This window comes from Rutidosis leptorrhynchoides, chromosome 4, assembly GCF_046630445.1.
Source record: "Rutidosis leptorrhynchoides isolate AG116_Rl617_1_P2 chromosome 4, CSIRO_AGI_Rlap_v1, whole genome shotgun sequence".
Lineage (NCBI taxonomy): Eukaryota > Viridiplantae > Streptophyta > Magnoliopsida > Asterales > Asteraceae > Rutidosis > Rutidosis leptorrhynchoides.
In genome coordinates this window covers 63,668,058-63,695,653 of record NC_092336.1, presented here as the reverse complement: position 1 = coordinate 63,695,653, position 27,596 = coordinate 63,668,058, and the positions used below count along the sequence as shown (strand labels likewise).

Sequence of the window (27,596 nt, the reverse complement as noted above, 5' to 3'; positions counted from 1 at the left end):
TATCAAAGATGGTGAGTGTGGCTATTGTGGTTTGAGCAAAATGAGTTCAAGAATAGGGTACTGGGTGAAATTTCATCCTTTTCTGTTTTCATTTCTTTCAATTGCAATACAGATATCCTACTATATTCTAGTTATCGAATAATTGATGTTAGTACAAGTGATTTAATTTGTTTGTTTGTATTGAGAATTTGAATTCCATCGATTACACCTTTAGCAGACAACAGGTACAATAATGAAAAATAAAAAAAAGTGAAAACGATTGTTAACAGATTTGGCTGTATCTTGTGATTCTCTCTACAATCGTAATTGGATCAGATTCAGTAAACAAACTTCATAAAGTTTGATTGGGACATGAAACAGAATGCCAAGATATCTGTATATGTAATTTGTATAATGATTTGTATTTTAAGTATGTATACGTATTCATATATATCTATAATTGTATATCTTGTTTATATCTCTAAATCTGTATTTTACATGTATACAGCGTATTATATATATATATATATATATATATATATATATATATATATATATATATATATATATATATATATATATATATATATATATATATATATATATAACTGTGTTTATATATTTGTTTTAAATTCTAAATTTTTGAGATTTAACAAGTAAAAATATATATTAATACTATTAATAATACTAATAATAATATTACTAAGAATAATATTATTGAATAAGAAATTAACAATAATAAATGATAACTATTAATTTAATAATATTAATACTAATAAAAATGATGAGTTTTAGTAATAATAATAATAACTAATCATAACAATAATTAAAGTTTTATCTTTAATCATTCTTATAATAATTTGTCTATTTAATATCTTTAATTTAATAATCATAACTTTTTAATTAGAATTGTAACAATAATAATTACATTAATATTATTAATACTGATATTAATGTTATTAGTAATAATGAAAGTAATACCCATATTACTATAATAATTATATTTTTAATTTATAATTACATTTAATAATAATTATACATAAAAATCATATTGGTTTATTTATAGATTCGAATTTAATTATTTTGTATTTTGTTTTACATACTTAGTTTATATTATATTTTATATAGGATATATACGTATTTATTTACAAACATTAGTTCGTGAATCGTCGGCATGGTCTATGGTCAAATGCATTCATAAAAAATCGTTCCAACATTTTGGAACTCGGTTTAATAGACTTTGCTTATCGTGTCGGATTTATACAAAGATTAAGTTTAAATTTGGTCGGAAATTACCGGGTCATCACACTCGCAATGGGACCAACTGTTGAAGACTTTGTCCAGATGGATTAGGACGGGTCGTTTCATTTACGATATATATATAAAGTTCATCGAGGTTGTAATCAGGCTTCTCTATTTTGATACATTTTCCCTTATTGTTTTCTTTTGCTTTTTCAAATTGGGTCGAGGTAATTTCTATAACATCATTGGAATCCTCGTCGGGATCCGATTCATCAGAAAATTGGTAATTTTCCCAATATTTTGTTTCTTCGGCAAAAACACCATTGACCATTATTAACTTTGGTCCGTTGGTTGAAGATTTTCTTTTATTTAATCGTTTAACTGTAGGTATTAATATTTCTTCCTCCGAAACCTCTTCTTCTTCCGGTTCCTCCTCTTCCGGTTCCTCCTCGGGATTTTGTGAATCTTCCCAAAATATATTCGACTCTTCATTATTATTAGGTGAGTCGATGGGATTTGTACTAGAAGTAGACATCTATCACACAATATCAAACACGTTAAGAGATTAATATATCACATAATATTTACATGTTAATAATATATAGTTTCCAACAAAAAGTGTTAAGCAATCGTTTTTGAAGAAAACACGGTCGAAGTCCAGACTCACTAATGCATCCTAACAACTCGGTAAGACACACTAATGCAAAATTCTGGTTCTTTAAGACCAACGCTCGGATACCAACTGAAATGTCCCGTTCATATTGATTATAAACGTTCCATATTAATTGATTTCGTCGCGAGGTTTTGACCTCTATATGAGACGTTTTTCAAAGACTACATTCATTTTTAAAACAACCATAACCTTTATTTTATCGATAAAGATTTTTAAAAAAAATATTACGTAGATTATCAAATAAAGATAATCTAAAATATACCGTTTACACACGACCATTACATAATGGTTTACAATAAAAATATATTACATCGAAATAAGTTTCTTGAATGCAGTTTTTACACAATATCATACAATCATGGACTCCAAATCTTGTCCTTATTTTAGTATGCAACAGCGGAAGCATCTTAATAATCACCTGAGAATAAACATGCTTTAAATGTCAACAAAAATGTTGGTGAGTTATAGGTTTAACCTATAGATATCAAATCGTAATAATAGATCACAAGATTTCATCTTTCAATAACATACAATCTATATAAAAATCATTCATATGTTAAACACCTGGTAACCGACATTAACAAAATGCATATAGAATATCCCCAAAATAGAAATCCATCTGTATTAATAACTCGAAGTACTAAAGCATACCATTTTCTAGTATGGGGGGAGTTAGTGCCCGTAGATCTACCTTTAGGATTCGCGTCAATTAGGGTGTCTGTTCCCTAATTCTTAGGCTACCAAGCTAAAAGGGTGATATTCGGTATTCATAATCCAACATAGAATGTAATTTCAAGTACTTGTGTCTATTTTGTAAAACATTTACAAAACTGCATGTATTCTCATCCCAAAAATATTAGATTTAAAAGTGGGACTATAACTCACTTTCACAGATTTTTACTTTGCTGGAAATAAGACTTGGCCACTGGTCAATTCACGAACCTATAACAAATATGTACATATGTATCAAAGTATGATCAAAATATAATTACAACATTTTTTATTACGTTTTAATGATTTGAGTTTGTTAAGTCAGCAGTCCTCGTTAGTAACCTACAACTAGTTGTCCACAGTTAGATGTATAGAAATAAAGCAATATATATTATCTCGAATCAATCCACGACCTCGTGTATATAAGTCTCAGGCTAGATCACAACTCAAAGTATATATATAATATTTTGGAATCAACCTCAACCCTGTATAGCTAACTCCAACATTACTGCATATAGAGTGTCTATGGTTGTTCCAAAATATATATATAGATGGGTCGATATGATATGTCAAAACATTGTATTCATGTCTATGGTATCCAAAGATTACATAATATATGTTAGAATACATGTATAATACAATATAAGTTAGTTAAGTTATGATTTGTATAAATTTGTTACAAATTTCACGTAGATACAACAAGCAAAATTATCCAATCTTGTTTTACCCATAACTTCTTCGTTTTAAATACGTTTTGAGTGATTCAAGTTGCTATGGTTTCATATTGAACTTAAGTTTATGAATCTAAACATAAAAAGCATAAGTTTATAGTCGGAAATACAGGTTACAAGTCATTTTTGTAAAGGTAGTCATTTCAGTCGAAAGAACGACGTCTAGATGACTATTTTGGAAAACATACTTCCACTTTGAGTTTAACCATGATTTTTGGATATAGTTTCATGTTCATAAGAAAAATCATTTTCCCATAAGAATAGCTTTTATATCAAAGTTTATCATAGTTTTTAATTATCAAACCGAAAACAGCCCGCAGTGTTACTACAACGGCGTATGTCCAGTTTTACGGTGTTTTTTCGTGTTTTCAGGTTTTAAATCATTAAGTTAGCATATTATATAGATATAGAACATGTGTTTAGTTGATTTTAAAAGTCAAGTTAAAAGGATTAACTTTATTTGCGAACAAGTTTAGAATTAACTAAACTATGTTCTAGTGATTACATGTTCAAATCTTCGAATAAGATAGTTTTATATATATGAATCAAATGATGTTATGAACATCATTACTACCTCAAGTTTAGTAGGTAAACCTACTGTAAGTGACAAAAATTGATCTAGCTTCAAAGGATTCTTGGATGGCTAGAAAGTTCTTGAAGTAGAATCATGACACGAAAACAAGTTCAAGTAAGATTATCACTCGAAATAAGATTGTTATAGTTATAGAAATTGAAATAAAGTTTGAATATGAGTATTACCTTGAATTAGAAAGATATCTTACTGTAAATAAGAAAGATTTCTTGAGACTGGATGATCACTTGAAATGGATTAGAAAGCTTGGAAGTAGACTTGTAAACTTGAGAGTATTCTTGATTTTATGAAACTAGAACTTATAGAATTTATGAAGAACACTTAGAACTTGAAGATAGAACTTGAGAGAGATCAATTAGATGAAGAAAATTGAAGAATGAAAGTGTTTGTAGGTGTTTTTGGTCGTTGGTATATGGATTAGATATAAAGGATGTGTAAGTTTGTTTTCATGTAAATAATTCATGAATGATTTATAATATTTTTTTGTAATTTTGTGAGATATTTCATGCTAGTTGCTAAATGATGGTTCCCACATGTTTAATGACTCACATGGGCTGCTAAGGAGCTGATAATTGAAGTGTATATACCAATAGTATATACATCTAGAAGCTGTGTATTGTACGAGTACGAATACGGGTGCATACGAGTAGAATTGTTGATAAAAATGAATGAGGATGTAATTGTAAGCATTTTTGTTAAGTAGAAGTACTTTGATATGTGTCTTGAAGTCTTTCAAAAGTGTACAAATACATCTTAATACACTACATGTATATACATTTTAACTGAGTCGTTAAGTCATCGTTAGTCGTTACATGTAAGTGTTGTTTTGAAACCTTTAAGTTAACGATCTCATTTAATGTTGTTAACCCATTGTTTATTATATCTAATGAGATGTTAAATTATTACATTATAATGATATTATGATGTATGAATATATCTTAATATGATATATATATATACATTAAAATGTCGTTACAACGATAATCGTTACATATATGTCTCGTTTCGAAATCCTTAAGTTAGTAGTCTTGTTTTTACATATGTAGTTCATTGTTAACACACTTAATGATATACTTAATTATCATTTTATCATGTTAAACATAGTGTATCTATATCTTAATATGATTCATATGTATTTAGTAAGACGTTGTTATAACGATAATCGTTATATATATCGTTTCGAGTTTCTTAATTCAATAATCTCATTTTTATGTATATCACTCATTGTTAATACACTTAGTAAGATACTTACTTATCATAATTTCATGTTAACCATATATATGTCTATATATATATAACATCATGTAGTTTTTACGAATTTGCAACGTTCGTGAATCGCCGGTCAATTTGAGTGGTCAATTGTCTATATGAAACCTATTTCAATTAATCAAGTCTTAACAATTTTGATTGCTTAACATGTTGGAAACATTTAATCATGTAAATATTAATTTCATTTAATATATATAAACATGGAAAAGTTCGGGTCACTACATCTACCCCTGAACGATATATCAGCGTAAACAAGAGTACAAGCGACAAATATCACAAAATGTAAATACGACACATTATATAATTTAGGGTGCGTTTGATAAAACTGAATGATTTAGTGCTGAATGATTCAGAATCTGAATGGTCCAGAGCCTCTGAATAAGGTTTGCTCTGAATGAAAATAAGCTGTTTGATAATCATTTAGAATGACCGATATGAACTAACTAAAACTACCTTATTAACGTGTGACATGAATAAAAAATTCAATATACTTGTTAGTTAGGTGATCATGATATGATTTGAGAAGAATATTATAGATAATTTAGACTCTTAATGGTTAAGAGAGTGTTTCATCTCTGAATGGTTCAGAGCTGAATTCTAAACCATTTAGCACCATATGCCATTCAGAGGTCAGAAACAAACACACTGAATGTTGAGAGGCAAACAAACGCACCCTTACTCTCCAGGTTAATTATAGTATTATAGATTGGTCCATATGATTATTCTAAATTATACCAGTAGTTTTTTTTTTTAATTATCGGTGGACATGTGGTTTGATAAATGCACATCATCTAGGGGTGTTCATCGGTTCCGTTTTCGGTTTGTTCGGTTCGGTGTATTCGGTTTTGAATTTTTTTTGGGCAAAACCGAAAACCGAACCGAAAACCGAATTCAAAGTTAAAACCGAACCAAACCGAAAACCGAATTCAAATTCGGATTCGGTTCGGTTTTCGGTTAAAACCGAATATTATGAAAAAACTGAGAATGATGGTAGTTTAATTGTGGCGTTACTAATGCCTTAGTTATTTATATCCTAAAACAATGACGTTCTATTAAATTATCAAGAATTCGATGATTTATTAATATTTACAGCTTAATTATGACTTTTACCGCTTCTGTTATTAAGAAGATGAACATAATAATTTGAGTAACATAATTATAATGTGAGTTACCAAATCGTCATATGGGTGAGAACATATTTTATTGATTGGATCCCAAATTATAATGACATTAAAACATAAATATACAAATTAAATATATAAAAATTTTGAATTCGGTTTTGAATTCGGTTTTCGGTTAAACCGAATTCAGAATTTCCAAAACCGAAAACCGAACCGAAAACCAAATTCAAATTCGGTTTCGGTTTGACTCGATCCGAAAACCGTTTTTCAAATTCGGTTTGGTTTTTTTCCGGTTTGGTTTCGGTTTGGTTTTCGGGTTCCACGGTTTCAAACCAAATACTGATCACCCCTAACATCATCGGTCCCAAACCTAACACTAGTTAATTTGTCTCATTAACTAACTACGTTGCGTTGGGTTTAGGACCAGCACCATGCATTTATCAAACCACATGGACTACCGGTATAATTTTAAAGACTAAACTGCCATTGACCTAGCGTTATCGAGTCTGACCTTGGAGTTTTGGGTTCAAGTCATGGAGTAGACATTATGTATATATTCGTGTAAAAATCATGTAAAGCATGCGTTTGCCTTTCAAATAAAAAAAAAATTCATACAATTTTAAAGAGAAAAAAATTACTAGTATAATTTTGAATAGAGTACAATAACCAATAATATAATTAACTGTTAAATTTATTACCACCCATACTTTACTTCATGTACATAAGTAAGCAAAAAAATAAAGATGGGTATAACCACTCCATAAAATAACCCTATACCAACTAAAATATACCAAAACCACCCCCAATTTTTCTAAAAATACTAGTAAATACTCGTAATATTTCTTTCCTTCTTGAATTTGCTACAATCAACATTACTAATCTTGGATTAACTAGATCCATTTCTCTGCACTTTGCTGTTTCGAATTACCCCAATCCTGTGTATTTACCGGAATCTTGTCGACCTGCGGAAGAAACACAAATCTCCCACCGGATGTTTCTTTTATTTCCGGGCTTCCTTGTCATCAGAATTTCACATCTTTATCGTAAATCCATTGCAATATATTAAAGGATTGAGATGTGGAATATGCTTAAATGGCTACTCTTCTTCTTTATCCACATAGCCATCCTCGTTATTGTTATTTATCAGGTGCATTTGCAATATTTAATCACTTCATAGTTATTTGATTTGTGATATTTTAATATTACGTCCATATGTTTTTAGAAGGGTAAGCGTGTACATTTTTATTACCATTATATTATCTCAATCATGATCTGTTAACTGTGAATATAGGGTTCATGCATGTAAGTTATTAATGCATTTGATATATGGGTTCATAATTTAAATTAAGGTGTACAAGAATCTATAAAATGTTACTGATGTGTGATATGTTTTTGTTGCAGCTTGTATGCTTTGCAGATCTAGAGTTTGATTACATTAATCCTTATGACTCCGCGTATCGGATAAACAATATGGTTTTGCCAGAATTTATCACTCAAGGCGTTTTATGTGCGTTGTATCTTGTTACTGGGCATTGGATGATGTTTCTTTTGGCTGTGCCGTACCTCTACTACAATATGAGATTGTAAGTCTTTACTTGTACTCCCTCAAATAATAGCCTCATGATGTCCTCAAAAGAGGTCTCAGCAGTGGCGAATCCAGAAAACTCAATGGCGTCCCAATATTTTTTTGTTTCAAATTAATTATATTTGAATGGTATTTTAGTGGTTCTTTACCTAAAAAAATCATATATTTTAAAAATATACGAGGTCCTATAATTAAATTTAGTGGTGCTCAGATTTTTATGTGGTGTTTGTTCAATGTTCATTATTGTCAGGTATACTCGGAAACAGCATCTTGTTGATGTTACAGAAATCTTCAACCAACTTAATGGCGCAAAAAAACAACGGCTTTTCAAAACTGGTTATCTTGTTTTGCTTCTCTTCATCACTTTATTTTGGTAAATTTAGTATACATCAAACATTCTGAGTTTTTGCACTTCTAGTTTACTTGGATGTATTAGTAAAGTGTTACATAACAGAGTCCAATTTCGGATGATAATGGTTTCTGATCTTGTTAGTAGAAACGACAACTAAAAAACTCGGAACAAAGCAAATGAAACATCACTATTTCGTGTCATACTTTTTTCCATTTCATAACTGTATTCAGTTTGCAATTCGAACAGTTCAACCTTCTTAATTAGTAAAATACAAGACAACTGATTTCAGTTTATTGTTGGCCCTGCTTCATAAATGAAGACATGACTTTAAACTCTCTGAGGCTCTAATATTTATGTGCTCATTGTAGGACGATCTATAATGCATTAGAAGAAGATGAAATGTAAACCATAAGTGCAGTACAGTTCGAAGAAGCTCGTGCATGCTCACTTTTTGGATGGCTCAGAATCTGAGACTAAGATCATTATATGTAAATTTCGATTTCTTTTTTCTTAACTTTTTGTGTGATGTGTGGTTTAATTGTATGAGTTACAGTATTGTTTCTTCAGGCTGTTGTTAGATTTATCATTTATTTCTATATGTTTTCATTCATCTGTTTCATCATCTATATGAAATTGCATATAATGTTAATGTTAATTAAGTAGAGTTGATGTTATTCTCTGTGACTCTGTATTAAGCTAATATGAATTCATGCGACTTCGAGTTTAGTTGGTCGATGTTTCATATGGATTACAATTTACAAATGTGCGAATCGTTTAAGTTTTTATGCCCCGTCAACTATATATTCAAGTCTTCCCGCAACAAGCAATACAAGAAAAATATACATGATAATCTCAGCATCAAAATACTGGCCGGCTCAAACATCAGGTTACAGTAGAGATGACCAAATAAGCTTTGTAAGGATAAGAAAGTTGGTGTTGGGGTAAATTTCATAAAGTGTATTGACAAGCTGTTCAGGGGGTCGACTCTTAGTACACATAAGACTGTTTCCAAGTGATGTCAGAGTCAGATTGTGCACTTTTTGGTGAAAAAGTGGGTTTTTGACTGTGACTGTACTTAACCTCTGTTAACTCAAAATGTCAAGTTTTTGTGTTAAATATTTAAAGGATTATGTGGTAAAATCTGATTGGAAATTGAGTGAAAAAAAAAATAAATAAATAACAAAAATACTTTCTCTCTCTCTCATGCTCATTGGTCCTTCTCTCTCCCTCACTCTTCTCCCTCTTTCGTCAGTTTATTGACTAACCTTGTTTTCCGTCAAAATTTGACGCCGGGATAACGGCGTCAGCTGCCGTCAACACCGTCCACCTCATCTGACGCCTCCCATTTCACGCGGGGTTATATCCAGTCTAATATAGTTAACTCGTTGACGGCCTTGTTTTTGCGTTTTTCTCATTCTAGGTTTGCTCAGTTGTTTAGTTGGCCAGTTCTTTTGCAGTTTTTCTAAGTTCCTAGTTTGTTGTATGCTTGTGTTTTGCTAGGATTAGTATCCGTGCTTTGTAATTGTTTGTCTTCATCAAAGATCATTTTTTCTACTTTATATTTCATTTAAAAAAAAAAAAAATATCAAATACTATGTTTGAAATCTAAAAAAGTAAAGGTGTCTTTGTTTACCTTAATCGAATGATTCAGCGTTAAATGCTAAATAGTGAGTATATGATACTGAATGGTTTAGCACTTGAAGCTTTCATAGTTAGAACATTATTTTAACCAAATCATATCCAAAATACTTAATAGACATGTATATTTGTAACACGTTAATAAGGTAATTATACACCTTTCATATCGTTCGTTAAATATTATTATCAAACAACTTATTTACTTTCATTCAATGAACTTTGAACCATTCAAATTATGAATCATTCAACACTAAAATCATTCGGCATTAAACCATTCAGCATTAAACCATTATCATTCGGCTGTTATAACGGAAGTAATTATTGAAAAATTAAAATAAAAGTGATCTGGGCCTGTGTAAACATCCTTCTCTACCTACGGTATCACTAACGTAAAGGGGAAAATAACAAAACACAAATTCAACCATCACTACATAATTTCAGATTTCTAAACAAAATACCAATATTTAACCTTTTAAATTCATACAGCTACCATACGACCAAAGGTTGATCGTCGCAATCAATATACCACGATAAAAAGGCTACAAATAAACAAGTAAACATCCATCCATCCATTTATATTTCACAATCAACAATTAATTGTATCAAATTCAATCACAATAATAAAATCTAAAAAAATAAAAATAATAATAAAGATAAAAACTACCTAACATACACCATCCACCAACCCCTAATAATAGCAGCAAGCGGTTCAGATCCGGTTCACCTTATCAGCCTTAATAACCGGGTTCGCTTTTGCAATAGCATCTTTACCGGTTTTCTTAAAATCAAATTCACAATCATGAGTCTCCGGGTACCTATGACTTCCACAAAACATATCCCCACATCTACACTTGAACCCCATCACACCAACCTTTTTATTACAAGTCAAACACCGGTTCGAAACTTTTTTCACTTCAACCGCCGGTTCAACAACATGAACCGGTTCAGATCCAGATGGTGTAGATTCAGATAACGGAACCGGTAACGGCAAGGTAACAACGTTGTTAACAAATTTGTCAACAGCAGCTATAGCAGATACAGCTTGTTCTTCGTGGGCCCGGATGTCACGGTAACACTTGGAACAGTAACCGTTTGTGGCAGCGGTTCCGAAAAAACCGCAACCGGTTGCACACGGTGTTGGTTCGGACGGTTGGAAACTTGTTCCATCGTTCATCTTGTTAGCATCAGAACCCATGATTATAATATGTGAAATTTAGTAAAATTTGTAGAGGGATTAAAACTTTTAAGAGAGGTTTTTTAATGGAGATTAAAAGTTTTGGAATTTCGAAGAAGGAAAAAGTGAAAAAGAGGTACACGGGAGTGGATTTATATAAAGTGGGGGAGTAAAAGATCTATAAGGATTTATATCTAAAAAGACTAAAATACCCTTTTGGTAAATTTGTTTTGGTATTTAGGTGAGGGCTTTTTTGTCATTTAGTTATTGGAAACCGACCCGTATACACTTTCTAGATGTCGTCTTGTACGTAGCTTATAGCTGTGGGTAAGGTAAGAAAAAGAATTCAGCCTTGGATTTTGCATTCCCAGTTATTAAAAAAAAAAAAAAAAATCAAACTTTAGATTATTTTGAATTTAAAATATGTTTAAAACGGAGTATAATTATCATTTTTAAAGAGTTTGATACAATATTTAATAATCATATTTTTTTAAGTGAGAGTTGATTTTCGACATTAAGATTAAATATTTTTATTTGTGTTATATACAAAAACACAACATATGCGATTATTTATGAAGTTTGATACAATATTTAACAATTATATTATTTTAATGGGAGTTAATTTTCAAAGACATTAAAATTAAATATTTTTTATTTGTGTATATACAAAAACAAAACATATGCAATTATTTATGGACACCAACAACACACATAAGACAACATATTAAATATAAAGTTATTAAACAACCGCATACAAACTGAAAACAGAAAAATGCAAAACATAAAATACCTACTAATTATTCAATCGCATATCATCTACTTCGTATTAAAAACCGTCATTACAATAAAGGGAAAAAAGAGATAACCGAATACATAAAAAAAAATATTGTACAACTTGTAAATGGCAAGCAAGCAACAGCAGCAAAACGCAAGACACGACTGAAAATATATATAAGTTTAGACTCTATCGCTACCTCTTTAGTTGCCGCCCCCTATTTGCTCATTCTCAACTACTACCACCCTTAAAGCAAGCTATTGAATGTTTCAGAAAGAAGATATGACTGAAACTACAGCACGCCATTATTTAGTTTCACCTATCCGCGAAAGGAACTCAAACCAAGAGAATAGAGCTCCCCTTTCTCGTGCATTCCCCTTGTTCACATCGTCCTTATAATAAGGATGTCTATTAACGTCTATGTATAGATATTAATGCATGCATCCAATTTCATGCATCAAAATTTTTAGAAGTTGTATCTTCTTGTTATAATGTACCATCCATGTCTTAAAAATGGTAGTTGCATCCGAGTTCTGACTGAAGCGTATGTATTCATCGCTTGATGTGTATGTATGCATACCTTACTACTAATTAACGCGTCCATATATATTTTATAAAAGTGATGCATACGACAAGATGTATCTTCAATTAAAGTGCTTGAAATAATTGTTTTTGCAAGTAGAAATGCTCGGATATTTTTAAAGAAACGTATAAAATATATAGTACATGGCTAAATATTATTTTGACTCTTTCAACGTTAATCAAATGAATGACGTGATATTGTTCTTAAAATTGTTCTTAGAGTTCTTAAAACAAGAAGTGTTCTCATTGAAACACTATCCTTGATACAGATATATAAAATTAAAAAAAAAGGTTATTAGCGTGCTTTAAAACATTGTATTAAACGCTTGTTAAGTGACTTGAAAATGACAATTTTTAAATTGTATAATTATTTTAATTTTAATGTACAGACCTAAAACCTAAAGGTGTCTTTTAGCACAATTTGACAATTTCATAAAGTAAAAAACTATAAGTGAAAAAAAATAGGGTGATGATATGTAAACAATCTATTTTTATTATCTACACAACTATAATGTTTCATAGTACTGTACAGTACATTGTAAATTATTCTGATGTGTACATAATAAATTGAAGTTTTGTACCTATCACTCCAAAAAAAAAAAAAAAATATGGTTCTTATTGCGTCCCATGAAATGAAATGAATAAAAAATGATACATACAGATTACATATCTTCCAAACTACGTTTATCCTCCTCAATTCCTTCTTCCGATAAAAAAACATTCTAAACCTTACCCCTTTTATATCATAACCCTTTAATCCAATTTCATTATCATCCAATTTAACAATTCAACATCATATCATCAATCAATCGATATGGCTCATGGAAACAATGCTACAATTACCAGATTAAAGGTGGTAGGGTTTGATGATCATAAACCTGATTACATCATCATGACCTCACCTGAAGGAATCATGACCACGACCGCCGATGTTTTGCTCCGTCGTCGTCTTCTACCGCCGGTGATTGCGTGATTGTATTAGTATCTGGTGGTCATTTTGGTGGTTGGGGAAATTTGTATTTTTAGCCGTGTTTGTGGCTGTTTTAGGATTTTTTTTTTTTCTTTCTTTGTTTGGTTTGGGCCATAATATCTTATGGAAAAGGTATGTTTTGAACATGATTTATCTATTTATTTATATTTACATTCAATTGTATTGATGGATACCGTAAAATTAACTACATTTATGTGTAGGGTTTAGTATTCTTTGCTAATTGTATAATGCATACAAATGTACTCAATTAATACCCAATTTCTGGTTTAGCTGCAAAATTAACTGCCACACCAAAGTTTGAGCCTTTTTTTGGCGCACAATTTAACACTTTTGAGTTTTGACCTGTTGATTAGGGCACCAATTGTAGCCATCTGTGAAGCAATGTTGTATTAATACTCCGCATAGTAGTACTAAAAACGAATCTACAGATGCTAATAAATCGAGGATCGTATTATTGTATCCGAATTTGAAACTCGTCACCACCAATTGTGTATAAGTTGAGTGCCTTTTGTGTCCAATGTGCCGATTTGAAAATGTACCTAACTTTACTTGAATTCAGTTGTATGTATCATACTTCATATAGTTGTTATTTTTTTTTTTTTTTTTGAAAGGCAAGTTGTCGGCATCACCTAGAGGGACTTAACCACCTTCGCGATCGTATGCCACGCACGCACGCGTTTTCGGGAGGAAACCCGAATCGCATTGCAGGAACCCGATCCTTAAACCATCCCAAGGGGCAGGCGGACCGGGTTTGAATCCTGAATGGATCCGGGAGAAAGCCCCATTGGGGTCAATCTAGAGCTCCATATTTCAGGCAGATTGATTAATAGGATGGACATAGGCAAGGCTCGAACCCATGACCTAAACCCCAAGCCCCACACACAAGGTGTGGGGATACCACTGAGGCAAGCCTGCAATGGTCAGATAGTTGTTATTGTATGACATCTTTGTTGTGGCACCGGTTTTTGTGGTAATCTATATGGTAACTGGTAGTTTGCTATGTAAGCAAAAAAATTTGTTTTGAAGAATTCACCAGATGCATAGGATATGAAAGTTTTATATTCGCAAATGAAAACTTGAAGTAGTTTGCATCCAATAAATTGTTAAGTAATCTTTGATACCTTTTACAAGCCATGAACTCTTTTCATTACACAAATATCAAATTAGATTAAATAAAGTTTATTCGGTCTGTTTCATACTGTGCATGTTGTTCTTTTTGCAGGAAGTTATACCAATTCTAAATTGGGAGACCAATACATTCAGTAAGCCTGTGTTAGCACTAATAATATCTGGTTCGGTGGAGTTATTCCCTATGGTATTTCTACCATCTACATCATCAATGTGGGTTAGATGAATGAGTTTCGGCTACATTTTGGGATTTCAATTGATAATTTGTGGTGTTACTATTGGCGTATCGATTTCTTATATCTTTGGTTCCCTTTTTTACCATAAAATTCAAGTGAGTGTATCTATATTGTTCGGGCTGTATTCTTTTTGTAGATAGATGGTGGTTTTAAGGTGAAAACTGGTTTTTTATACAGAGGTGGTTAGAAAGATATACTAAGAAATCATCGATTATTAGATTAGCGGGTGAAGGAGCTTGGTATGATCAATTTAGAGCTGTGACGTTACTAAGGATATCACCGTTTCCGTATGTTATATATAATTACTGTGCGGTGGCTACTGACGTTAAGTTTGACCCTTATTTGTTTGGAACATTGGTTGGAATGGTGCCAGAAATCTTTGTTGCAATCTACACGTAAGATTCATATCCTTTTCCTTTCGTGTACATTTGATTGCACGGTTGATTTTTTCATGTGCATTAGCAACAAAGTACTTGCTAACGACTCAATGAGTTGCAGGGAGATGAAGAGCAAGTACTGTTGTTAGAGTAATATTCCTGTGAAACTCGGTAAGGGATATTTGAATTTTTTTTATTGCCTCTTAAGACAACCATTGTTGGTTTAGGAATGCATCAATGACAAGCTCAAGCAACAACTAACCGAAACTAAGTATGTGCAACTGAAAATATTACTCCTGTGCTTTCTTTCTTTGTAACTATTATATCTCTTTAAAGTGTATATAATAGAGAGATTCCCATCGCTTAAGTGTTAGTATATCTCTAAGACGTTTTACTAGTCGTTTTTATCGATTCATTCTTTATATGTTTACTTATGTTTCTGTGTAAAAGTTCAATTTAGATGAAAATGGTTGTGTAGATGAAAATGGTTTAATCATAATTTGTAAGTGAACCAAATAATCTAGATAATCATCTAGTTTTTACTTACAATCAATGAAGTACTTCAGACTTTCAGAGAATGAGTCTAGAGGATTATCAAGAAACTTGTTATACTTCAGCTGAACAACTTATTTTTAAATTATTGATTAACATTTAGAACCTTGTATGAATGTTAGTAATGATTCTTTGGTAGGACAAACAAGGTTTCATAATTTTTGTGACATTCTTTTGACTTGCACCTTTATAATGTATGATAAAAAAAAACCTATATTGTTTTTTTTTTTTTTTTTTTTTTTTTTTTTTTTTTTTTTTTTTTTTTTTTGTACAGCTAGTTATTATAGAGAATATATATTTTTTTTTTTTTAAAAGCATCGCCTAAAATTCTTCTAGCTTTAGGATTCAAATTACATAAGGTTTTGTCCAATTCAGTCCATTTACTACTTGAATTTTCATGATACATTTTAGGAATTATAACCTTACAGTGCGCATCCTTGAATCCGTGATAGCAAATATAAGGGAGATGATATTTCTAACATGGATTTTGATAGATCTACTCAAATTTACTAAGGTGCCCTTAAATGATGTCTTGCACAAATTTATTACTTCGTAATAGTATGTATTGGAGGGTATTTCTGGAACATAACATTGAATTGTAGTAGATTTATAGGAAAAAGTGGAAATATAAACTCCTAAATATAATGTTACCAGCTTTGATTGGGCCTTCAGTTTTTTTCTTTTTCTTTTCTTTTTGGCTAAAAAACTAATACTATAAAGCAATCCTTTTCTAGGACAAAGAAAGGGGCAAACGGGCTATAAAATAGACAACGAGGCTTGAGAAAATTAAACTAAACCTACTAAAACAAACGAACAACTGGACCTTCAGCTGATACCTTTATCATCTCATCATGAATGCCCTATAGGTGCCATTCAACCTTAAGTTTCTAGTTAGCCAATCCCGTTCAGAAAAACATTAGGACACCTTTTCCGGCCATAATTACTTGAGTTGTCTTTGTTGATATGAATATAGTGTAGTCTTTTGGCTACAAACTTATCTTTTTAAGATTATATATTAACAACTAAATCTTAACTTGCTTTGATACATGTTATCGAATCCTAGTTTATGAACTTGGAAACTTAAAAATGTGGAATCAAAGTATAATTTCTAAGAACACAATGATAATCATCAAATTGTATATGCAACAACAACAACATAACCCAATCTCACATATATGCATTAATTGTATACAAATTTACAGAGTATTTGTATGATAAGCGTATTAGGGTTAACAACAATCACATTGTTGACATTTCTGCTGGCTTATTTTATTTATAACCTAACATATTAATGACTAGAGCAATCAATAGAGAAAATAACGTGAACTTTTTATTTGATATATAATCCAAAAGCTGCCTAGCAGACAACTCAAACGAAAGTTTAAATATTAAAAAAAACAGGAATAGGAAAAGATTTCTTCTAGAATTTTCAGCCTTTTGAGTTTTCCTTGCCTTCCTGGTAACTGGTAAGTCAGGTTCATTATTTAAGGCCTAATTGAACATCTTCCAGCTTTAAAAATTCTTGCAGGCCCAATACCTTCTTGGGTCGACGCTGGTAAACCTTGGCCCACCTTTGAACTGCATCTTTACTAGGTGATCCTGCATCATTCCCTCCTTCGTCGGAAAGACTCGTCTACGAGTCTAAGTCATCTCCACATTCCTCAATATACGGGGACAAATCAGCAACATTGAAAGTTGCCGACACATTGTAATGGCCTGGTAGCTCAATCTTATATGCATTATCATTAACACGTGCTAACACCCGAAAAGGACCATCCGCTCGAGGTTTTAACTTTCCGAAACGTCCCGCACTAAACCGCTCTTTGCGAAGATGGATCCACACAAGATCCCCAACATTATAAACAACTTTTTTCCGATGCTTGTCCACACGAGATTTATATGCATTATTTTGGCAGATTATTTTATCACGCACCGGCTCAGGATGAAAGTCAAGTGGGGTAACCGGATTAATGCCATACACAATCTCAAATGGACTTTTCCCCGTAGTACGATTAGTGGACCGATTGTACGCGAATTCTGCATGAGGTAATACAATATCCCATTGCTTCGGATGGTCTCCAACTAAACTTCTCAAAAGATTACCCAAGCTACGATTAACAACCTCTGTTTGACCATCCGTTTGTGGGTGGTGAGAGCTACTAAATTGCAACTTTGACCCCACTCGTGCCCATAAAGTTCGCCAAAAGTGACTAACAAATTTTACATCTCGATCAAACGTCAAAGTCTTCGGTATAACGAACAATCTCCGAGAAATAAAGCCGGGCAATCTGACTTGCATCAATGTTTTTACACAAGCAATAAAATAGGCCATCTTGGAAAACCTGTCAACAACTACCATCACGGAATCCTTTTGTCGTTGAGTACGGGGCAGACCGAGAATGAAGTCGAGACTAATATCTTCCCATGGTTGGAGAGGTACTGGTAACGGCATGTACAAGCCTGAATTGTTACTTTGTGTTTTTGCGATATGACAAACACGACATCGGGCGACTACTCGGTTAACATCGCGCTCCATATGTGGCCAATAAAAATTAGGCTTGAGAAGTAGAAAAGTTTTGTTCATGCCAAAGTGGCCCCCAAGACTTCCTGCATGCCCTTCAAGAATCACCATTTCTCTAACAGATCCACTTGGAACACAAATTCTAGTCCCCTTGAACAAATACCCATTATTAATATTAAACAGTGGGTGAGAACCCTTAGTATACGTTGCCCATAAATCTTTGAAGTCACGATCTGTTGCATACATAGACTTCCAAGAGTCAAAACCGCAAACCTGGATATGCATAGTGGAAATCAATGAATAGCGCCTACTAAGGGCGTCTGCGACTTGATTTTGAGCTCCCGCTTTGTGCTGAATAACGAATGAATAAGCTTGTAACGATTCTACCCATTTTACGTGTCTAGCGTTTAATTTATGTTGCCCATGTATGTATTTTAAAGATTCATGATCGGAGTAAAGGACAAACTCAGCTGGAAATAAGTAATGCCTCCACACTTCAAGGCATCTAACAATAGCATAAAATTCGCGGTCGTAAGTTGAATATCGTCGTCGGGCATCATTTCGTTTCTCACTAAAGAACGCAACAGGTCGATTATTTTGGCTTAAAACCCCTCCAATCCCAACTCCGGATGCATCACATTCAACATGAAAAACTTCCTCGAAATTGGGTAATGCGAGCACGGGTGCTTGAGTTACCTTAGCTTTTAAATCATTAAAAGCTGTTGTAGCCGCATCGTTCCAAGTATATCTCCCACCTTTCATGCATTCTGTAACAGGAGCAAGTTCTTTATGAAACGTCGGTAAAAAGAAGCTAACCCGTGAAAACTGCGTATATCGTGGAGGGATGTCGGGATTGGCCAATTCAGAATAGCCTCAATCTTGCCTTCATCCATGCGTATACCCTTGCCCGACACAACGTACCCGAGGAATCTCACTTCTGATGTCAGGAAGTGGCATTTTTTTACCATTTGCATATAGTTTCTGATCCCTCAATGTGTTAAATACTTGCTTAAGATGAGACAAGTGTTGCTCGGTTGAGGAACTGTATATGAGGATATCGTCAAAGTACACAACAACGAATTTTTCAATAAAAGGCTTAAAGACTTGATTCATCAACCTCATAAACGTACTTGGTGCGTTGGACAACCCAAATGGCATAACCATCCATTCATATAACCCGTCCCGAGTCTTAAAAGTCGTCTTCCACTCATCTCCTGGTCGCATTCTTATTTGGTGATAGCCACTCCTCAAGTCAATTTTTGAAAACACAATAGCGCCGTGTAACTGATCCAATAAGTCATCGAACCTAGGAATAGGAAAACGGTACTTAATAGTGATCTTGTTAACTGCTCGACTATCGATACACATCCTAAACGCTCCACCTTGTTTAGGAACCAGAAGTGCCGGAACGGCACAAGGACTCATACTTTCGCGAATCAACCCTTTCGCCAATAACTCAGAAACTTGCTTTTATAGTTCTTCGTATTCCGCCGGGTTCATCCTATATGCAGGTTTATTCGGTATTGACGAACCTGGGATCAAGTCGATGCAATGTTGCACATCGCGCATTATCGGCAATCCAGGAGGAATTTCTTCGGGTATAACATCTGCAAATTCCCATAGGAGTGGCTTAACTTGGTCAGGTACCTTATCCGCAACTTCATTTGTTTCTGCAACAACCAATGCAAAAATCAAAGGTGCTAATTTGACCGTGTGCTCAAACTCGGATCGACTTAAAATTAATGTATAATCGCTTCTAGTGGTTGTTGCCGATGATCCCAGGGGACCAGTGTTACCTGCACACCATCTTTCCAAAAAGTGTAAGTGTTTTTAAAACCATCATGTTTCGTTCGTCGATCAAATTTCCATGGTCGACCTAGAAGAAGGTGACACACATCCATGGGAATAACTTCACACCATACCTCATCCTTGTATTTTTTCCCGATTGAGAATCTAACAAGACACCTTTTCGTCACCTTTATACGGTTTCCTTTCTTTAACCAAGTTAACTGATATGGTTCGGGATGATCTTCTGCCTTTAAACCCAACTTTTCCACCATCTCATTTGATACCATATTCTCGCAACTGCCACCATCAATAATCATATTACATACCTTTCCCTCGGTGGTGACCCGAGTTCGAAAAATATTATTTCGTAGCCAAGCATGTTCATCAGTTGTAGGTACGGGGATAGCATTCAAAGCTCGATGCACGACTAACGCTTCTCCTTGATCCGGGTAGACTAACTCCTCCTGATCTAGTTTCGTGTCCCCTTCATCTTCTTCTGTATCATACTTTGGTTCGTCATGATCGTCCCGCGTGGTAAAGGTGCGTTGGTTTGGGCAGTCACGTGAGTAATGACCCATTCCATTACACTTAAAACATCGAGGAGCCCGGACGTTATTAGCATTATTATTGGGACCAGCACTAGATGATGGTTGTTCTCGTTTTCCTTTATCTACCGTTACTGGACTAGCCTTGTTAACAGGTGGAAATCGTGAAAAAGGAGCTCGGGTTTTGCCTCTGATTAACTGCTTCTCAACTTTCAAAGCTAGCTTACAAACATCATTAAACGACGAGAATGGTTGTAAAGTTACCACATTCGAAATTTCTGGATTTAAGGCTCCCAAAAATCTTGCAATCAACTGCTCTTCTTCTTCGTTTGAATCACACCGAATACGTAGCTTATCGAACTCCCTAATCAATTCTTCAACACTTAAGGACTTTTGTTGAAGTGCATGGTACTCCAAGAATGCTTCTTGTCGATAGTTTCCTGGTAGAAATTTGTTTTTTAACAACTTCTTCATCTTTTCCCACGTCTCGATTTTTGATTTCCCCGCTAAAGCTCGATTCTTTTTAACATTATCCCACCACAACGAAGCATGCTTTCTTAACTTTATTGCGACTAACTTGACTTTCAAGTGCTCAGGAACGTCACGCAAGTCAAAGATGCGTTCCACCGTACTTAGCCAGTCAAGAAAATCATCCGGTTGTAAGACACCTGTAAACTTTACAGGAATCTCAATCTTTACTCCCAGGTTCCGTAAGGGATCATCTCGATTACCCCTTTGGAATCCTCTCGGCGCATTGGCGAAAGGACTCGTATCAGACAGATCACTGGAGCGATCTGAATCACTCCCCACAAAGTCATGATCACGATTGAACTCTAGTTCAGCAATTCTTCTATTCAACCGATCAATTTCAGCATCCCTTGGATCATCTTCTTTGCCTCGATGGGCGTTTCTGCGAAGTGGTACTCGATGGTAACCTCCACGATGCATTCTTTCGGTTGCAACCTGCGCTCTGATACCAAATAATGACTAGAGCAATACAATAGAGAAAATAACGTGAACTTTTTATTTGATATATAATCCAAAAGCTGCCTAGCAGACAACTCAAAGGAAAGTTTAAATATTAAGAAAAACAGGAATAGGAAAAGATTTCTTCCAGAATTTTCAGCCTTTTGAGTTTTCCTTGCCTTCCTGGTAACTGGTAAGTCAGGTTCATTATTTAAGGCCTAATTGAACATCTTCCAACTTTAAAAATTCTTGTAGGCCCAATACCTTCTTGGACCGACGCTGGTAAACCTTGACCCACCTTTGAACTGCATCTTTACTAGGCGATCCTGCATCACATATGATATAATATAATAAAATATAAAAATTTAAACCTATTAAATCTTTTTTTTTTTTTTTAGTTTCTTCACTAGGGACGTATAATATGAAAATTATTGATCATTATTGATCTTGATCCGATTCTTGCACATCCAAATCTTTTCATCACCTCTTGAGTCTTCAGTTATTGTTTCTTCATGTGTCAGAGTATGAAGTCTCTTAGGTGATAAATTTCGTACTCATTTAGACTAGAGTATGGGGTCAGGATCTTTTGTGGTGGCCCTGAGTTTCTTGTAAGAGATCTCGGGTTCGAATCCTGCTTAAGTCAAAAAAATTTTGGTGATCACGGAAGAGTTGGAAACTGTCAGAGAGCGAGATTGATCATGCTAGACTTCGTACGCCAGAGTATAAGGTCAGAATACTCATCCTCTCAAAAATTCAAGAAGGGAAAATCTGCCTTTAGTTTTTAGACTCAACTAAAACACTTAGTTGAATTCTATAGACTTGGATTAGTTTGACTTATTGGATTCTTTAAATTTTATAGATTTAGATTAGTTTGACCTGTTCGATTCTTTAAATTCTAGACTTAGATTTGTTTGACTAATTGGATTCTTAAAATTTAAAATGAGAGCACTAAGATTCCCAACAGCCCACCTTATTCTGTATTTATATTTGTCTTCAACACGCAATATATATTTAAGAAAAATGGTCAAACCCAAAACTATTGCCTATTCCAAAATGTCAACTCCATTTATATATAATCTGAAAGTGAAATGAAGTTGAAGCTATGCCAAAACAGAACACTATCTTCCAATCATTTGCAATTTTAAAATGCTAAATAACTTTTCCATCGTCAATAATAATCTAAAATGACTATAACTTTAATAAACAAACACTAGTGCCCTGCCAATTAACAAATTGCTTATTATAATTTACAAAGTGAGATTAAATTAGCATGCAAATGTAAAGAGATCCTTGAATCTTGTAGTTTTTGCACATAATTTATCAGGCCGGCCGTCATCCCTTTGCTTCCATTGCTCTATAAATACATTCTTGAATGCTTGTAGAAATATGTCCTCTTAACATATCAAAATAACTAAGATCAATATACAACCACAATGGCTTCTATATTGGTTCTGGTCCTAACACTCATTATAAACTTCTTTTCTTCCAATGCTGGTGAACTCGAAACCTACATTGTTCATTTAGACTCATCCAAAGCTCAAGTATTCGATCATAAACAGGATCGTGAAACCTGGTATCGTTCGTTTTTGCCAAAAACCACTACGGAGTCAACTGATGCAAATAGCGTCAATGTAAATAGCTTCTATGCAAACAGCGTCGATGTAAATAGCGTCGATGTAAATAGCTTCTATGCAAATAGCGTCGATGAAAATGGCGTCGATGTGAATGGCGTCGATGTAAATGGCGTCGATGTAAATGGCGTCGATGTAAATAGCTTCGATGCAAATAGCGTCGATGTAAATGGCGTCGATGTAAATAGCTTCGATGCAAATAGCGTCGATGCAAATAGCCTCCATGCAAATAATGTCGATGCAAATAGCGTCGATGTAAATAGCGTCAATTCAACAAGCATTCATGCAACAAGCGTATTTATAGCATATCATAATGTGCTCAACGGGTTTGCAGCCAAGTTGTCCCAAGAAGATGTGAAGGCAATGGAAGGCATGGATGGGTTCTTATTCGCAAGGCCAGAAAGAGTGTACAAGACACTAACGACCCATACACCCAACTTCTTGGGTCTGTACCAGAATTTGGGCGGGTTTTGGGGTTGGTCAAGTTACGGAAAGGGGGTCATAGTCGGAGTTATAGACACCGGAACATCTCCGACCCATCCTTCTTTTAACGACAATGGAGTCCCTCCACCACCAGCAAAATGGAAAGGCAAATGTGAAATTAAAGGGTGCAACAACAAATTGATCGGCTTGCGTGATCTTACTTTCGTTAGAAATGATCCACGATATGACGTAGATGGACATGGTACTCATACCTCAAGCACAGTTTGTGGAAATTTTGTCGATGATGCGAGTGTTTTTGGAAACGCTAAAGGGAAAGCAGCGGGGATGGCGCCACATGCACACGTGGCTATGTATAAAGTGTGTACGTTAGAAGGTTGCACTGAGAGTTCGATTCTAGCAGCAATGGATGTAGCGATTGAAGATGGAGTCGATGTGCTTTCGATATCACTTGGTGGCGAGTCTTTTCCGTTTCACCAAGATGGAATTGCGATAGGGGCATTTACAGCTATGCAAAAAGGTATCTTTGTGGCTTGTTCCGCGGGTAATTATGGGCCTAATATCTCTTCGACGTCAAATGAGGCTCCATGGATTCTAACCGTGGGGGCTAGCACACTGGATAGAAAAATAACGTCAACAGTTTCTCTTGGAAACAAGGTTATGCTCGATGGGGAGTCGTTATTCCAACCGAAAGGTTTCTCCAAGGCCCTTTTACCTTTGGTCTACCCGGGCTCCAACGGTGTTACAAAAACAGCGTTGTGTGAAGAAGGATCATTGGATAATATCGACGTGAAAGGGAAGATAGTATTGTGCGATCGAGGTGATGTGTCAAGAATCGAAAAAGGACAAACGGTAAAGAATGCGGGAGGCATTGCTATGATTCTAGCGAATGAAAAGGCTGACGGATCTACTACTTTAGCCGATCCTCATGTTCTTCCAGCATCACACGTTGGTTACGAACAAGGACTCGCAATCAAGGCATATATTAATTCAACCACATCACCGATGGCCGGTTTAGTATTCGAGGGGACTGTTATCGGAGTAGGTTCAGCTCCTCAGGTGGCCTCTTTCTCGTCGAGGGGCCCAAGCTTGGCGAGCCCAGGGATCTTGAAACCCGACGTTATTGGGCCCGGTGTCAATATTTTAGCATCATGGCCCGAGTCCGTTGATAACAACACACTAACAAATGCCACATTTAACATGATCTCCGGTACTTCAATGTCTTGCCCTCATCTTGCAGGCATAGCTGCATTGTTGAAAGCCTCGCATCCCGATTGGTCACCTGCGGCTATTAAGTCCGCGATTATGACTACCGCCACTCAAGTCAGCCTAAATGGTAAACCTATTGAGGACGAAAAAGGGCTTCCCGCAGATATATTTGCTATTGGTGCGGGTCATGTAAATCCATTAAAAGCCAACAATCCTGGGCTAATTTTTGACCTTTGTCCCGATGATTATATTCCTTATTTGTGTGGGCTTGGTTACACAAGCCAACAAGTTGGGATCATTGTAATGAAAAACGTTTCGTGCTCGGAAACAATAACAGAAGGACAACTAAACTATCCTTCTTTCACAGTTACTTTATCCAAAGGCGAAAAGAAAACATATTCGAGGACAGTGACAAATGTTGGCGAGGCTAATTCGACTTACACTGTATCAGTGCCAAATGTTTCTGTTCCAGACGGTACAGTCCTCACCATTAACCCTTCTGCTTTGGAATTTACTCAACTGAACCAAAAGTTAACATATGAATTAACGTTTGCACGTGATAGTAACATGGAGATAAACGTTACTTATGCTGGAGGATCTATGGCTTGGTGTTCGGGTAAATACTTGGTTAGAACCCCTTTCGCTTTCAAGTTTGTGTAACAGAGAATGGTGATCGTGTCTTAAAAGACCGTATGCATTTTCTGCATACGACTTCGTGTTTTTCCTTTCTTACTTGTTTCCATCATTGGTGATTTGATCACTATCCGTCTTTGACATTTGATCTCTTCTAAGTTCTAATATTTAATTGTATAATAGTAAATAACAAAAAATGTTTGTTCTGGGAATCATGTTTTATTCAGAGGGAAGTTATATTTCACTAGACCAATCTATACTTATAATTTCGTTACTATATCAGTATACAAAACAAGGCTATCTAATTAACGAGTGTTAACATGTTGGTCTGGCGGTATTGAGATAACCTTGCAACAATGACATTGTGAGTTCAAGTACCGGAGTTGGGACAAATGTATACATCCAATCCAATATATTATAACGTACCAAGTGTATCACCAACGATGCCGAAAATTGATGCTAATTTCAAATGTTTCTTTATCTTTTTCAACCATCAACCATACAATTCTAAACCTTTTTTTCTAATTATCCAGCCTAAACTACAGCGATCCCTCCACCCATTCCCCTTTGTTCGCCTATTTCGTTCGCGAAGCCTTGTTATGCGGATTCGTTATGTTCGGGAGCTGCTTATTTTTCTTCTCGACCGGTTCATGATTCGCATCTTGGTCGAGGTGGGGCTACTAGTTCGAGGGTTGTGGACGTTCATTCAAAGGGTTCCAGTTCTGCTACACTTTTTTATTGGTCGGCTCTGTTTCTCATCTTCTTCACAGTTTTTTACGGATACCTTTCGTAGATTTGGTGATATTCTCGAGGTTAAATGGTGGAAGGAGTGCTCTTATGCCTTGTCAAGTTCGGTTTCGTTGAATATGCGTGTGAAGCCGTTAGGAGTATGAATGGATCGCGCTTTTTTCTGCAGTGTTGCACCCGTAGCTTTGTTGATTGGTTGGATCCGCCTATATGTGTTCGAACAGTCAATATAATACCCGAATTATTGAGTGTGAAGAAGTATCTTGAGGCCAAGGTTTAAAATCTAGAAAGTGAAGCTTAGATCATCCGTTACGGTGGTGTGAGTTTTTTATGACGTGGAAGGGCGGATGTACTATGTTATCTATGATTGCACGGGACACCATTGAAATACGTGATGTAGTGAAATTTTTTTGAGTTTTTAACTAGTGATATCAGTGAATAGTGTAAATCACCAATCCTACATCCGCCACTGATGACGTGACAATGTGAATTGAAAATGTGAAGTTATGGTGGTGTTGATTGAAGTGTGGTGGGATTTGTGGTGTTGATGTGATAAAACATGATTGGTAGATTGAGTAAAAAGATGATAAAAAAATATATTAAAATTAAGACAAAATTTCCAATTTCATCCCTATGTTTGTTCCTTTTCAGGTTTTTAGTCCCTCCCATTGAATTTTTGCAAAAAGAGTTCTTAAATACATTTTTTTAGTACCAATTTAGTCCCTGCTGTTAAATCTGTTACAACTCCGTTACTTTAATGACAATGCCTGTCACGTGACTGTTTCTTTATTCACTCTATAAATCTGATTCGTTTCCCCCAATTTACCATTTGAAATTGAAATTAGCATGAAAAAACCCCTAATCATATGAAGGTGTATTATGTTTGTGGGAGTGATTCCATTATTCGTAAGTCTTTAACAACAAAGAATCAAGGTCGAAGATTCTATTATTGTGATAGAAAGGTAGCTTTCTATTCTTTAATTTTTTCGTGCATGTGTATATACATATAAGTGAATTGTTTACTCATATGATACAGGAAGGACAAAATTGCAGCTTCATTGGATGGGTGGATCTACCAATTGAAGAAACTTTAGAAACAAAAGATGCTCAAGTGAGAAGATGGAAGAAATTATATTTTGTTAGCTGTTTTTTTTTTTTTTTTTGTTTGTTATTTGTATTTCAATTTGAATTTGATTGTAGTTCATTTGTAATGATGTAACTCAGTTTGCAATTGAATAAAAAATGTGTTTGTTCCACAATTTTTTTGTTACTGTATGTGCATGTGCAGAGTTTTTTTTTTGTTCCACTATTATTTTGTGCAGTGTAATAAACAATGTAAGATATTATTTGGTAATACTAGCAAAAACAGATACATGTATTGTTATTTTGTGCATTGTAATAAACAAT

The 27,596-nt window shown here is 34.4% G+C and overlaps 4 protein-coding genes and 1 pseudogene across 4 annotated transcripts; 3 read left to right on the top strand and 2 right to left on the bottom strand.

The window, feature by feature from the left end:
* The first annotated feature begins 7,393 nt into the window (after positions 1-7,393).
* On the top strand, positions 7,394-8,660 carry LOC139844481 (protein cornichon homolog 4-like). Its single transcript, XM_071834706.1, has 4 exons — positions 7,394-7,465; positions 7,720-7,901; positions 8,154-8,276; positions 8,624-8,660. The coding sequence occupies exons 1-4, from the start codon at positions 7,394-7,396 to the stop codon at positions 8,658-8,660; spliced, it is 414 nt and encodes a 137-aa protein (XP_071690807.1).
* A 1,756-nt stretch (positions 8,661-10,416) lies between these two features.
* Positions 10,417-11,181, bottom strand: LOC139840365 (zinc finger A20 and AN1 domain-containing stress-associated protein 1-like). The gene has a single exon (XM_071830629.1). It carries the CDS (start codon positions 11,086-11,088, stop codon positions 10,603-10,605), a length of 486 nt encoding a protein of 161 aa, XP_071686730.1. The 5' UTR covers positions 11,089-11,181; the 3' UTR covers positions 10,417-10,602.
* A 2,057-nt stretch (positions 11,182-13,238) lies between these two features.
* On the top strand, positions 13,239-15,627 carry LOC139840686 (uncharacterized; annotated as a pseudogene).
* A 4,072-nt stretch (positions 15,628-19,699) lies between these two features.
* Positions 19,700-22,086, bottom strand: LOC139840685 (uncharacterized). The gene is made up of 4 exons (XM_071830936.1): positions 22,083-22,086; positions 21,793-21,854; positions 20,067-21,549; positions 19,700-20,025 (listed from the first exon to the last, which is right to left on the bottom strand). The coding sequence occupies exons 1-4, from the start codon at positions 22,084-22,086 to the stop codon at positions 19,700-19,702; spliced, it is 1,875 nt and encodes a 624-aa protein (XP_071687037.1).
* Positions 22,087-22,961: 875 nt separating this feature from the next.
* Positions 22,962-25,469, top strand: LOC139844243 (subtilisin-like protease). The gene is made up of 2 exons (XM_071834464.1): positions 22,962-23,166; positions 23,464-25,469. Exons 1-2 carry the CDS (start codon positions 22,962-22,964, stop codon positions 25,467-25,469), a joined length of 2,211 nt encoding a protein of 736 aa, XP_071690565.1.
* The last annotated feature ends 2,127 nt before the right edge of the window (positions 25,470-27,596 follow it).

Coding starts and splice junctions, on each gene's coding strand:
- LOC139840365 (XM_071830629.1), bottom strand. CDS start 11,088: ATGGGTTCTGATGCTAACAAGATGAACGATGGAACAAGTTTCCAACCG.
- LOC139844481 (XM_071834706.1), top strand. CDS start 7,394: ATGTGGAATATGCTTAAATGGCTACTCTTCTTCTTTATCCACATAGCC. Junction 7,466..7,719: donor TCGTTATTGTTATTTATCAG/GTGCATTTGCAA, acceptor TTTTTGTTGCAG/CTTGTATGCTTTGCAGATCT. Junction 7,902..8,153: donor CTCTACTACAATATGAGATT/GTAAGTCTTTAC, acceptor CATTATTGTCAG/GTATACTCGGAAACAGCATC.
- LOC139844243 (XM_071834464.1), top strand. CDS start 22,962: ATGGCTTCTATATTGGTTCTGGTCCTAACACTCATTATAAACTTCTTT. Junction 23,167..23,463: donor AAATAGCGTCAATGTAAATA/GCTTCTATGCAA, acceptor GCGTATTTATAG/CATATCATAATGTGCTCAAC.
- LOC139840685 (XM_071830936.1), bottom strand. Junction 21,550..21,792: donor ACCAGCGTCGGTCCAAGAAG/GTATTGGGCCTA, acceptor GTATTGCTCTAG/TCATTATTTGGTATCAGAGC. Junction 20,026..20,066: donor TCGACGAACGAAACATGATG/GTTTTAAAAACA, acceptor GATGGTGTGCAG/GTAACACTGGTCCCCTGGGA.